Source organism: Asterias rubens, chromosome 7, assembly GCF_902459465.1.
Source record: "Asterias rubens chromosome 7, eAstRub1.3, whole genome shotgun sequence".
NCBI lineage: Eukaryota > Metazoa > Echinodermata > Asteroidea > Forcipulatida > Asteriidae > Asterias > Asterias rubens.
Window position 1 is genome coordinate 17,542,849 of NC_047068.1, and position 14,858 is coordinate 17,557,706.

The following is a 14,858-nucleotide window of genomic DNA, read 5'->3' on the forward strand; positions in this document are numbered from 1 at the left end:
TGATTCGAAGCTTGTTGGAGAACAACTTTTAGTGCGAGTACACTACACCGATAAAGAATGGGACTCCGCAGCTTAAGCCTTAACCAAAGATGTGCACTTGACCGTTCTTTCATACTATGTATTTTTTAATGTTTTGTAGTGTTCTTAATATAAAGTGTCATTTTCTTAACTGTAGGAAAAACAGTATTTTATTTTGTTTTTATAACCAGGCAGCTGTTCTATTTATTTGCCAAAACTTGTCTTCTCTTTCTGTGCCATTTGTTATGCCATAATATGTAAAGTTTATTAACACTTTACCTCAAACCATAGACTGCACAATATCCAAGATTTTAATTCAGAATGATGTGGAGTGAAAATATATTCTGTGCTAAACTGTTGTCAAAAATGTTACCACTGATCCAAATTTAAATTACAACTCAATGTTAAAGTGTGGAAATTATTTTACTGCCAGTGTGTATCAGAGTAAGATTTGTTGTAGCTTTTAGAACTTAATGTATGATTTGTTGAAGTGTACATGTACGAGTTTGTGATTTACTGGTTTGTGCCAAGAGTATTGTTAGGAATGACATTTCCTAAAATAAAATATTTTAAAAAGTATCAAATTGAGCATGTCACTTGAATTCGTGAGTCCAAATCATATTATGGTTTTGGTTTGATATACCCTGGTCCTTGCTGAATAGATAAACCATAAACATACATACAGGATACAGTGTGGGCTGTTTATACCTCCCCCTTATATAATGGTCTAGTCCATTGACCTGTTTGGTAAAAGTTAATGGGAGATAAGCTATGCAGTCTTGGGGGGGGGGGGGGTCAGTGCCACACATAGGAAGCCATGGCACTTAAGGCTGTGTTCTTTTCTGCTCAAATCGGGGCCAAAGTTTTTCATATGGAGGCTCTAATTCCTGGGGATGGGTGGTATGGCTGAGCTGCTCTGTGGGTATAGGGGAGGCTCTAATTACTGGGGATGGGTGGTAGGGCTGAGCTGCTCTGTGGGTATAGGGGAGGCTCTAATTCCTGGGGATGGGTGGTAGGGAGCTGCTCTGTAGGTATGGGGGAGGCTCTAGTTCCTGGGTAAACAGGTCAAAAGGTCAAGAAAAGTTCAACAACATGTCAATTTCTTTTCAATACGCAAAGCCCTTTTATATGATGTATAGATTGTCAAAATGGCTGATGTGGTTGAGGAAATATGAACTTATGAAAAATTTACGACTGTAGTAGAGACTAACTAACTTAAAGGAAAATGTACGTATACATGTATGTTGAAAACGCCTCGAACACAGACTAAAGCAAACAACATGTGGCGCAGAGCGTGACTATGACTGTTTATGGGGAGCTCTGTACACAAGAAGAAGAACTTTGAATTTGATATGCTGTTGTATAGGGAGACAATGAAGAGAACTTACTTGAGTAGTTCTGGACTAGCAAACACCAAGATGTCCGTCACAAGCTTTATGAATGATCCTATTAAGAAGATGCCACCGAAGGTCTTAATGAGAGCTTTCATAAGTGAAGGTTCCGGCTGGACCTCCATTGAGTCTTCATCCTGCAAGTTGCCCTGAGTGAACTTGATTGACTCGGCTGGAACACGTAGGGTCTTCTGTTTCGTCTTGCGTGGTTTTGCTTTGCTCTTGGAGTCCCTGAAAGAAAATAAGTATGTGAATTAAATAAATTCCAGACTTCGTTTTACTTATTTTTATTAATTTTTAAGGCAAAGTATTGGTGTTTGGAATCGTCCAATTGTTTCAATTCTATATACAATACAATACAATACAACTAAATATTTATAAAGCGCCTTTACATCAAGATCAAAGCGCTGGAAAGAGCAAGACCAATGGAACTATAAATACAACAAATTACATCTGATACAAGTGAGTTTTGAGAGATTTGTTGAATAAAGGCAAAGAGTTACAATTTCTGATGCGTACTGGGAGGTTGTTCCATTTTATAAACAAGCTGATACAAATCTCACATGTGAAAATTCATTTCAAAAGGTGCTCTTGTTTTTGAGATAATCATCAAAAACCTGGAGGGTGAATATGTCCACGCAGTGGTAATGCTTCTCAAATTCAAATTTTGTGGCATAATAACTTGTATGTTTACAAAACCACATAACATTGAAGTACAGTGTTACACAAAATGCTTTGTACTATTGAACGTTGATGTAGATTACAAACCAAAAGTGTTTTACTGCCATTAATTTTAAGAGTGATTACCAAATTTATACCTTTCCCTTTAGGCTAAAAACTATTGGTAAGGGCATACAAGAAGAAAACATAAAAGGTGAAAATAACTCAGGAGAGCTGAAGGTAGGAACTGATATTCCCTCGACACAATTTCAAATGAATTAGATTAACGGCTGGTAAAACATCTTGTCCTTGGCAGCACTTATTAGCTGGCTTTCCTGAACTAATTTTGACATGGTCCATAATTATTACAAGTATTACTGACCTTTCTTTGTCCCAGTGCTTCATGAATTTAGGCATGACTGTTGAAGCTTTGTCTCGATCTCTCAGAGCCCACAGGTCTTTGGTTGTCAGGGATTTCTTGTAACCAAGAATAACCATACTGTCATGGAAACCAAACGGCAACGTTATCATCATTTTAACATGATTAACCCTCCTACTAACAGCGAGTTTCAAGCTCTAGCTCTCCGAAACCAATCTCTGGTGTTTTCAGCAGTAAAGTGTGGGTTCAAATCCTGGTCATGACACTTGTGCTCTTGAGTATTAAGGCACTTAACCATAATTGCTTTGAAGCAAATTGGGAAGGTAGTGCATTCTGCTCTTCCAGCAGAATGACTTTGAAGCGGGTAACTCTGTTTCAGCCCCAGCGGAGGAGCGGCCAATTTCATAGAGCTGCTTAAGCAAAAAATTTGCTTAAGCACAAAAATAGCTCGCTTATTTTACACACGTTACTGGCCAAAATTTCATGCCATATACATTGCTTGTGACTAGTATTTTGTTGGTGTTTACTTAGAATAACAATTGAGTGGATTCTTGGCCGGTAATCTGATTTTACTAAGCAAGGATTTTTTTGCTTAAGCAAAATTTTGTGCTTATCAAAGCAGCTCTATGAAATTGGGCCCAGGTGGCAATGTGCCAAGTACATGTATAGCACTTACCTTGACGTGATTGTCTGGTATTGTAAGGCGATATCTGATAATTTTTCTTCAATTTTTTTAAAGTATGTGTCGCAGAAACTTTTTACTGCATGTTGTTGCAAAAACATAATGAGGGTCAAGAGCTTTCAACATTTTCTAAGACTTTTTCACTGCAATTCTTGTTTATGCAGTTTAATTATCATGATTGCATTCGAGTCTCTTACCTTGTAAACCACCAGAAAGTTAATCTAGACAAGAATGATGCTGAAGCTTCCGGGCATGGATTCTGTCAACGATGTAAGAAAACAGGACAAACTTGAGTCAAGCACTTACAAAAGAGCTGGCAAACACCAATACAGCATTTTTCAATGTATGACAAAAGGGTACCAGGATTTTCACAAATTGCTGGGTAAAAACCTGCCCAGTACCATGCAACACAGCAACATTGTCTTCAAGCTGGTGTAATCAAATTTGTATTATTATTCATGTTCAGTTCTGGTACTGAAAGAAAGGATGCCTCATAAGTGAACTTGATCAATGAAGTGAACGAGAAACTAAAGGTTAACCCCTACTCTTCAACGATAAGTGATCTGTGGTCTGTACACAGGACGTATGAACAAAGGCCTCATCAAAAGGACAAACAATTCTGGTAAAGTATCTTGCTCAAGGACACAAGTAACACAACCCCCACAACATTGCCCCCACATTTACCTCCCAAAACAAGATAGACAAAAAGTCCCAAATAAGTTATAGGATAATTATAGATCTCTTTGCCCCCGCTTGACCCCCACCCCCTCCCCCCCCCCCCAAAAAAAAAAGGTTTGGCTCAACCACTGGTGGTAACTGCTCACTAGGAAAGTTGACAGAAATTCTTACCGTTTCTGCTTTTACCGGCGAGTAGAGTGGCATTTTTTCTGCAATCGCTGAACACACAAGCTGCGCTAACAACAGCGCATAGAAGACGTAAAATGTCACAAAGCGGAACATGTCCAAATCTGCCTGAAAATATTCAAAGAAATACCAGACATTGAAATCAGTCAATTGCTTTCAGAAACGGCGAAATAAAATTTATAAAACAGGGATAATTATCTTTATGGTAAAACCAAGATGATATTATAAGTGGAATGAGAGGAAAGAAAACATATGGCTGGATAGCTCAGTTGGTAAAGCACCAAAATAACATATCAACAAGCTTTACACTAGTGCCCTGGTCATTGGGCCAATACCATTCCTGTAATCTTTCTCAGCTCCCTGGGGAGGGTACAGCCCTGAGCTGCTGTATTGCTTCAAAGGCTTTTTCAGACACAACATCAACCTCTACCCTCGCAGGTACCCATTTATATCTCTGGTTGAAGAGAGGCAATTATAGTGAAGTATCCTGCTCAAGGACAAAAGTGTCATAACTGGGATTAAATTTTCTTTAATTAACCCAGTCAGTTTCCTGTTTGGTTTACAACTTGATAATTGAAACAAAAAGTCATATCTGGTAATGATGATCCCCTGGCTGCCTCTTCCCAGGTAAACTTGGGTGTGAACCATGGCTACACGGCAGTGAAGGGTTGTATGGGTTCTGACTGGCACCTTTAAACAAAGATCTTGACTAGTTGGTAGATCGCCAACATTAGGGCTAGATAGCTCAGTTGGTGGAGTGCTTGCCCAGTAATCTCTAGGTTGTTGGTTCAAGTCCTACAATAATCAAACTGTCTTGAGCTACTGGGCAATTTTGGTGTCTAGTTAATAAGACATCTGCTCTAGATTGGCAAAGGTCGTTGGTTGACATCCCACCCAAGTAATATGCCTGGGATTTGTTTTTCTCAGAACTTGGTACAGTACTTGGTATTCAGTGCTCACATCTCGGTGTCAGGGTAAAACCAAATAATATTTTTTATCCCAGATGCAAATGTAACATCCTTTAAGTCCTACTCTAGTAAATTTGTCTTTGTTCAACTGAAAAAGAAAAGTTTATCAACAACACTGTATAGACGCGTACCTCTTCAACAGCAAAGATGATTTTAGAGCGGAATTCTACGATGCCACAAATCACAAACAAGAACCAGAAGACAAAGAGAACGCCCGATGAGTGGATCCCTTTAATCCGCTCAGTGTGGATCAGAAAGAACACTAAGATCTAGAGGAAACAAAAAGTATTCATAATAACTTAATTAATAATACTTGGAGGCCCTAACCCTCACAGTCCTACTTTGGTAAAACGATGTTACTAAATTTTTCAAGATTTTACGTTTTACGATGTGATGGTCAAAACATTTGAATGTTTGTTGTAAATCAAACTGTACAAATACATAGGATTCAAAGTGCCTCAGGCCACCTGGCTAGCGCCCTGGTCTAACATTGCAAAAATCGTGGGTTCGAATCCCACCTGAGTGATTTGCCTGTGGAATTTTGTGTACAGTGTTTGGGAAAGTGCAGTACCTAATACACATCGGTGTAAGAGTAAAAACAAATTATATTCTTTATCCCCAGACCCCCCATAAAAAACATTTGAAGGTGTCCATGATTAGGGCAGTTTTGATGGAGTTTGGCAATAATAAACCTAATTGAATTGAAGTTGAATTGGTTTTTGACTGTGATCTTTCTCTGTGACATTTGACACATTAGCTGTGTCTCAGATCAATGCAGAGTGGACATTATTTTTGATTCACTCTAGGGGAAATCTGTGCTTGGTTGCACAATGTATTTTGCTCAGAGTGCTGGGCTAACATTGTGAGTGCTGGGGTTGATTACACAAAAAGGCCTACATAAAGATTTATCTTAACTTAAGATGAGTTGTTTGCCATAGTGATTTGTATTGTGACATCAAACTTTGCTAAGCAATATTTAAGATTGATACACAGTTAAGATCAATCTTAACTCTTTGTGAAATCAACCTCTGGGCAGGCCCACCAGCAACGCCCACCCTGGCTACAACACTGTGCCTGACATACCATGGTTAATGAAATAAGAGCCGGTGTTACTAAGTATACTGGAGCACTCTGCTGTTTCTGTATGAAAACCTGGGCTACAGTGAAGCTAACATCAACCAGGGGGACAATAATCAATAGCGCACCGAGTAGCTGTAGGTAGGATAAATAGAAAAGAAACAGAGCGTATCAGTCACATCAAAGTGGCATGTTCACAACAACAAAAGTTTACAATTGTAAATATGGTTTGTTACACTCAAGGACATGAAGGCTTAGCTTTTGTGTACTTGGGTTTTCGTCACTTAAAATAATTTACGCAGGTCATCAATCCTCTAGTCCTACATAACTTAGGACTAGTCCTAGGAGATATACAAATTGCATGGATAGTCCTCAGTTAGGACGAGTAACTGGTCCTAACTCGAGATAAGACTAGTCCTAACTCTTTGTGAAATCCACCCCAGGACAATAATGGAATAATGGATTGCTCATAAACCCACATGGCTTAAAGGAAATTTGTTTACGTTTGATAACGACTCCTAAAATTAATGGCAACAATTTTTACATTTTTGTACATAAAAATTTTACAATATACAATCTTAAAACATACAAAGATGGTTAGAAGTAAAGTAGCTTTTCAAAAAGTTAAAATGTTTTTTAAAAACATTTTGAGAATCATTCCACTTCAAAGTATTGTGGTAATAATAAAAAGAAGCCCCAAAGATATTGTGTTATTCCAATTATTAATTACTATTCCTGCGTGGACTAAATCACTCCAGATTTTCAGTGATATCTCAAAAACACAACCACCTTTTGAAATGAAATGTTCACATGTTAGTTTTATTGTACATATACACCTACATTTATAGAGGTTAGAAACGATCAACAGGTTCCAAAAACCAAAGGTATGCGTTCCCTTTAACAACCCTAACAACCACCTGAAGTAACATTTGGTGAGGATGGTCATCCAGAAAGTTGGAAGAAAAAAGACTGCATCAATGGTACGACAGCTTTTTTGCAGGGTTCACATTTTGTTTAGGAAAATCTACAAAACATTAACCAGACCAAAGATTTTTGTGCAAGACCAATTTCAAATGGAGAAAAATCTTTCATTATGAACATGCACTATATACATGTAAGATTGTAATAGGACATTTATCACATTTGCCTTAAAGGCACTGGACACTTTGGTAATCAAATGTCCCTCTTTTTGACTGCTTGTTTTTTGTCTTATTTATATACCTACATGTAAAGGGAATGCTCCTTTGGTAGTAATTTGGTATGCTTTTGGGCAATCCCTACATGTAGGCTTCTCTTTGCTTTATGATATGTCTCTAATTATTTTCCTAATGTTTTTAAATCATACATTTCTTGTTAATGTTGCCGAGTGTGTGTTTTGGATGCTTTTAAAACCTGAACGAATAAATAAATAAATTGTCAAAGACCATAAGCACTTGGTGTTTCCCAACGTATGCATAACAAACCCAAATCTGTGACAGTTTGGGCTCAACTGGTGGTATTTTTGCAATTTTGTTTTGATTGATGATTTTAACAACTATTTAAAAAAAAAATCAATGCTTTCTTTCCTTTAATATCTCCTTACAGAAGAGGCAACAAAGTCGGGTCAACATCAAGTTACCCCTAAGAGTGGTTTGAAACTTTCTTTTAATTAAAAAGAGCACACTTACAGTTACATGTACTTGCATCTGCGTTTTACAAGGTCTTTTTGACAGGTGGATTACACATGATACTAATTAAACTCAATCCTTTGTTTTATTTTGACTATGATCATTATATTTGTCTCTCCTTCTGTTTTTATTCAATCTATAAGCCACAAGGGAAACTGAATGGGAAAAATCTTAAATGATTTGGGGTTTGAACGAAGATAAATGTTCAGGAGTGCGGCTTCAACCAACAACCTACTGTGCTGATGCTGTATCTACATAACCCTATGTTGGCTGTCTCCCTATTTGTCATTGTCTTGAGGTGGTGCCACCCTAAGGCCATTCAACCATTAGCTGCCGTGTGGCCAGTTACAGCAGTACAGGAATCACACCCAAATTTATGATACAGCCTGGGCAGCGGCAGCGAGTGATAAACCTTAAGGGAATGTGACTTTTATGATACAAAGTTATAAACCACAAGCCTTGTTGGGCAAGTGACTTGGTTTTTTTTTATACATCCATTTTGTTTGTTACACTTTTTTTGCTTATTTTGTGCTTTTTCTCCCTGCTCAGATTTTCACAAACCTTATGCGCTTTTCGACATAAAAAAACTTCCAAAGATTTTGTATCAGAACAATATCCAGTAATAAACCACAAGGGAATCTGACTGGACCCCTATAGTTTGAAACAACTTAAGGTTGATCAAAGAAAATTTACTGGAGCGGGACTTGAACCTCCAATATTTTAAAGGCAGTGGACACTATTGGTAATTGTCAAAGACTAGCCTTCACAGTTAGTATATCTCAACATATGCATATAATAACAACCCTGTGAAAATTTGAGCTCAATCGGTCATCGAACTTGTGAGATAATAATGAAAGAAAAAAACACCCTTGTCACACGAAGTTGTGTGCGTTTAGATGGTTGATTTCGAGACCTCAAGTTCTAACCTTGAGGTCTTGAAATCAAATTCGTGGAAAATTACTTCTTTCTCGAAAACTATGGCACTTCAGAGGGAGCCGTTTCTCACAATGTTTTATACCATCAACCTCTCCCCATTACTCGTCACCAAGTAAGTTTTTATGCTAATAATTATTTTGAGTAATGACCAATAGTGTCCACTGCCTTTAATGTTGAACATGTATGTTTGTTTCACCCTCACTAGGGACGGAGCCCAGTCACACTACGCCACCTTGCAACAATCTGTCCCTGCCCCTAACAAAGCAGAAAGGACCGAGCATTCCATCACTTGGAAAATCATTTCAGTCGTACCCTACAAGATTTGACTATACACTCCATAGCTCAACCAACATGTACCAGTATGATAAGTTGATGATGATGGCATTAAACATACAAAATAAGAACCTCTGCACTGTTGGTAAGTTAGTATTGCTTTAAAGGGTCTGGGTACTTCTGTACGACACTAAACACAATGTCTACAGAGTTACATTAAACTCACACCATTTGAAGATAATGATGCAGTTTTTGAGAAATGAGTAAAACAAGTCACACAAATATTTAAGCATGTGCGCTGTAATTTCATGACATTTTACTCATTATATTGATTAGAAATTTCAAAAATAAAACCAAAACCCTTCTTGAAATGCTGCAATTTTCTCAGCATATGTATTCCGTTTAGAATGAATACAGTAGTTGTACACACATTTTAAAGACATAATTTGAATTTCTATAAATCACGGAGTGATAAAAAATCACTTTAAATTCACAAATTGAAAACATATAAATAAAACTCCTTTAAAACTATAATTTCACAGAATGATAATACTAAACAAATCCGCTGATTATAATGTTCATTGGACAATTCTTGTGTTGGTGAGATACTGCTCTAGATTGCAAAGGTCTTGGGTTAGAATCCCACCTAAGTAATAGGCCTGCAATTTCGTTCACAGAGCTCGGGAAAGTACTGAGTATCATGAGTGCTAACACACATCGGTGTACATGGTAGAATAAAATTGAATGGTTTATCCTGATGCAATTTTCCATCTAATCCATGTTTAATTCCTTAAAACCATCTCATCTCTTGGGAGAATAGTGAAAGATTTCCCTTGTATAGCAGAGCAAATTGCTATTTTTTTGCTATGCAAAATTGCTGGCCATAATCGTTCCCTTGAGTACAATGTAGCTCACCAAGCTAATGTAAATCAATCACAAGAACTTTAAGCAGTTGTCCTGTGTCTTGTTTAGAGGCACAGCTCTTCTGAGCAGGATTCGAACCCAAAACATAAAATAACTTGCCTACAGACCCATGTCATTGTTTTCTTGTTACTTTTAGAACTGGATGGTAATAAAGATCAGATACGCATCATTGGAAAACATAGCTGGAGCTCTCAACCTTTTCATGATACTTTTGATGGCTCCAAAAAGTACCAGATTGTAATTAATAAAGACAAAATTGAGTTGGGTGGACAGGGAGTAACCATTGTGTGTATGTCTCTAGATAACTCTGACACAATTAACCGAATTACAATTTTACCCGAGTCAAATATGACTGTGGGGTTCCAAGGGACCTGCCCAAAAGACTATGAGATATTTTCCATCAACTGATACCATGTCTCATATACACTGATGTCATCAGGCAGCCTTCAGATGAGGGGCTCAGTATTTTAAAGAGTCTGACTCAGAAAATCATTGTCAATACAAATTTACTTGGAAAGAAGTACAGCAGCTTTGGGTACTATATAATGCTTTTTTTTTTTTTTTTACATTTTCATTTTTGAAATAATGCAGTTATGCAAAAAACACTTTTTATCTCCCCCAAATTGAATATTTTATATTAAATGAAATTTTCATGAGGGGGTTAGTTTTATTGTAATCTACATTTACATAGAATTGAAAATTTGAAAGGTTACGAAAACCCAATGTATCGGTGTCTGCAGACCCTTTAACAATGAGCCTGTGCACAATTTATTGGTAGGCTATACATGTACATACATGTAGTTCACAGCTTCATCAGAGTGTAGCGTTGCCCAAGCATATATTTCTGGGGCTTTTTTGCTTCTTTAACCCTGTCATGCACCATTTAGTTTAGTGATCAAATTGGTCATGTTCAACGTGACACATTTTTTATTATGTTCTTGATGTAATGTGCGGTTGATAATTTTTTGGAAATTGTACAATATAAATCTCTAATGATTATTAAAGACAGTGGACACTATTCGTAATTGTCAAAGCCCAGTCTTCTCATTTTTGATTACGCTTAATTGTATTTGACCATGCTCGGCAGGAATGGGTTGTGTGTTTAAAAAAAAAAAAATTAATTAAAAATTAAAAGGTGTTAACACAAACGTTGCAGTTATTTTCTTGCAAGATAGTTGTTGCCAATTGCAAAAAGTTAATTTTGTCAATATTAGCTTATTTCTTCTTCTTCTTAGATATTGAATTTTAATCAATTGTATTTATAATCTTTTGAAAACATTTGCCAAATAATCGATGTGATTTATAACTTTTAAGGGAGAAACATTCTGGCACATTCTAGGCACAAAAGAATATTCCCAAAGGCATACACCTACAATTCAGTGGGAAATTGTGGCAAACTACAGGAACAATCAAGCAAGATATGGGAGTTGCTTAAATATCAAAGGTCAATGAAACTCTTCAGTGTTAGTGTTCAAAAGACGGATACATATGACCACTAATTAACAAAATCAACTAGATACAGTGTGCCTGCCATTCTGTAATTTTGAAACGCTCCCAACATATTATGTTTTTTAAATCTTTTTGTAATGATTATTGATAAGCTGATGCGAACTGCTTACCTACCAAAAGGACCCACATCAATGTAAAAAAAATAGTCATTAAAGTTTGGATTCAGTCTTTTTTGAAATCTAAATGACAACACTAATAACATCAACTAGCAGTTAAAGTGGAAATATGTCATCAGTAAGACACTGCTCAAGAGTTGCAACGGTTGTGGGTTCAAATCCCACCTGAGTAATATTGCCTGTGATTTTCACAGAACTCGGGAAAGTCCCGAGTATACATGTACACGTACAGTGCTACAAACATCAGTGTATGGTAACACCAAGTTAAAATATCAGAGTTGAACACTTACTCAAGCATGAATGCATGTTCTGCGTGTCAAGTTACCAACAATAAATCCCTTTCTACAAAAAAGGTTGTTCAAAGGAAAGTGATAAGGCACGATAAACGTTCTGTAAGCCCCCAGGCCCAGTTCTCCGAACTCGGTGAATCACAACATATGCAACAAACCAGTGAAAATTTGTTTGGGCTCAATTGGTCATTGAAGTTTGCAAGAAAATAATCAAAGAAAAAACCCCACACCCTTAAAGGCACTAAAAACTTTGGTCATGATGGTAATTGTGAAAGACCAGTATCCCCGACCATTTGGTGTATCCTAAACTAGATGCGTAAAATAACAAATCTGTAAAAACATTGACTCAATTGGTCATTGAGAATAATGAAGAAAAAAAATATTGTAACACAAATTCGTGTGCTTTCAGTTGCGTAAAAAAAGGGCTCAGGCTTGTAGTCTTTTAATATTATTTGTGTGACAAACTATCTCTTTCTCCAAAACTACCTTTTTATCAGAGGGAGCCAATGCTTACAATGTTTTATACTATCAACAGCTCTCCATTGCTTGTTACCAAGTAAGATTGAATGCTAGCAATTATTTTTAATAATTACCAAAACTGCCACTGTGAAGTGCATCTAATGCATAGCTTACTGAAAAATCAAATGAATGTGCCAGCAGGGGGGATAAAATAGGCTTGTAGCATTTGGGGCTGTTTACCATTTTGACTCTGTGGAGCAGGGACACCTGAATGCATCCTTTGTCGTGCGCTCTCATGTAGTAGAGATAGAAAGGCAGAGCCAGCCAGAGGTAGAGTAGTGGAAGCCATGACAGCACCGTTTCCTGGAAGCAGGGGGTCAGGTCGGGACTGCTGGAATTCAATAGAGTCGGATCCTACAAAAGTTAAAAAAGAGAAAGAAAAACTGAATTGTGTGACACTTCGAGTGAAGATTAATAGTCAGGCATGTGAGTAACTATCCATTAGAAGAGGAAAAGAGAAAACCAGGCAAGAAAAAAGTAGAAAGATAATATTTGTAGCGTATACTTTTGTAAAGTGAAGAAAAAGAGAGGAAAATCGAAACCCAAAAAGAGGAAATCAGCTTAAAACAGGAAATCTCACATGCCTGCAGGGTACAATAGCAAGTGCCATATCAACCCATGGAATCTTTTTGATACAGGGGTCTTTTTCATGTTGTTCGGCTGCCAAAAACCTGAATTCTGATTTTGTGTTTGTTTTCACTGCATTTCCACCTGACTGCTTCTCTTACGCTAACGTACATGTACATGTATGTGTATTGTGTTTCCATTTAGCCTTTGAGGAAAAACTCTGCTAGGGTTGATGCGCAAGGCCTTTGACCAACTCATAACAAGTCCTTTTGATTGGTAAGCAGTTACATATTGCAACAGCTAACTCCCCAACAAAATACATTTTTTTAATGGTGTTTTATTGGCAAGTGCAGCTGGTGCAATGAGAGAGGTTGTCTGGGTCATCAATGGTTGCTGGAATTTAGAAGTGTCCTACAAACTGGGCAAACTATAAATATTGTATTCTCTTTGTACACATTGTGGATGCTCTAAGTTGAAATTGTTGATCTCTCTTTGTTCTGTTTTGCATCTGTTTTTCAAAGCATCATCATAATCATTTTGTGGTCACTTCTGCCACATTAGTCTCAAATGAAGGATTGAAAGGAAAGTTAATAAAGAAAGGGCAAACTGTGTTAAAAGAAAACAAAAAGTTTGATTGTTTTTTTTGTCATTCCTAAGTCATTATAACATTATAATGTTTTTAACATTTCTATTTTTTATGAATCTCTGTATTTTAAACTCAATTCAGCTTGTAGCTGCGATGTTTGAATGTGTTTTAATAAACCAATAATAATAATATTTATTATAGTAGGCATTATGGGAAGGTTAATTTCTGCATAGGAATAGGAAAACATGACTTTGTGGTTTTAAGCAGTCTCGCGAGAACATCACAAGTGTTGCGAGAGTCCGAGTGCTATCATCTCGTCAAACATTGACAACTTCAGACCTGTCATGCATGTATGCTTTGTTTTTGAATAAGAGCAAGGGGCACCAATGCATTTTCTCATTTGTAAAGGGCACCCTTATAGGAAATACTTTAACATTTCAAGGGCACCAAGACAATGGGGGGTAATTGGAGGCAGTTGCCTTCGTTGCCTCCGTGAAGTATCAGCCACGTGACTTGACCAGAAGTCTCCTCAAGTTATTTAGTGTCTTAGGGTAACCAATCTCTGACATCTTATGATTGAGTTCAGCCTGTGCGAGTCTACTCCTCCCTGCTTTTTATGGTCGCGAAACTGTTATAAACTTTTGATGGCCCTTTATTGCTATATAAGTACAGAATATGCTAGATGTCAACACTCACTGCCTCTCTATTTATCATGTGACTGAAGGCTAGGGTGAGAAGGTGATATAAGCAAGATGAATGAGGTTGGAGTTCAACTTGAGAGATTGTTTTCACAATAAATGATGGAAAGAATCGTTTGTTGACATGTTTGCCTCGTCTGTTTGTACAACAAGGGATATGAGATCATAGAGAAAGGGCCATGTTGAGACTGGATGGTAAACCATAATTGATTAAGTTGTGGATAGCAGACTGCATTTACCATGGCAGTAGTACACAGGGTAAGGCAATTTTTGTTGTAAGGTGTCATTCAGAAAAGTCAATGTAAAACAAATAAAAAAAATTGTGGGTGGGTGGGTTAAAAGAAATCAACTGAAAATCGAAATTCAGTTTGTATTTGCAATGTTACTAATATTATGAAACGTCAAAAGAAATACCCAGCTGGCAAAAGTCGTCAATTTCATTCCAGTGATTATTATAAAATACGAAGTTGTTTGTCTAAGCCAGAAAAAAACATAAAAACTACTGGTATTGGAGACCTTTGATCTAACTAACCAGTTCATTTGAGGTACTTTGTTCTTAAGTGTATAGAGGCCATTTGATTCAATATTTTTTTTTTTTTCGTACGTTGGCTACACTGACTGGGCCCTAACAGCTAGATTCATGTGTGCCAAGTAGCAGGTCCTGAGGCCCAACAACCATGGAGGAAGCCTTCACCATTGATAAAAAACCTTGTAACTTTACAAAAAGAATTATC

At 37.1% G+C, this 14,858-nt stretch overlaps 1 protein-coding gene across 1 annotated transcript in view; it reads right to left on the minus strand.

Moving 5' to 3' along the window:
- The window catches only part of LOC117293029 (multidrug resistance-associated protein 1-like), a 43,515-nt gene that overhangs the window by 24,978 nt on the left and 3,679 nt on the right, over window positions 1-14,858 (minus strand). The window contains 7 exon segments of the mRNA XM_033775236.1: window positions 1,407-1,640; window positions 2,452-2,568; window positions 3,328-3,389; window positions 3,980-4,102; window positions 5,094-5,231; window positions 6,046-6,174; window positions 12,454-12,627. Of these exon segments, the coding sequence (XP_033631127.1) occupies window positions 1,407-1,640; window positions 2,452-2,568; window positions 3,328-3,389; window positions 3,980-4,102; window positions 5,094-5,231; window positions 6,046-6,174; window positions 12,454-12,627 (977 nt within the window).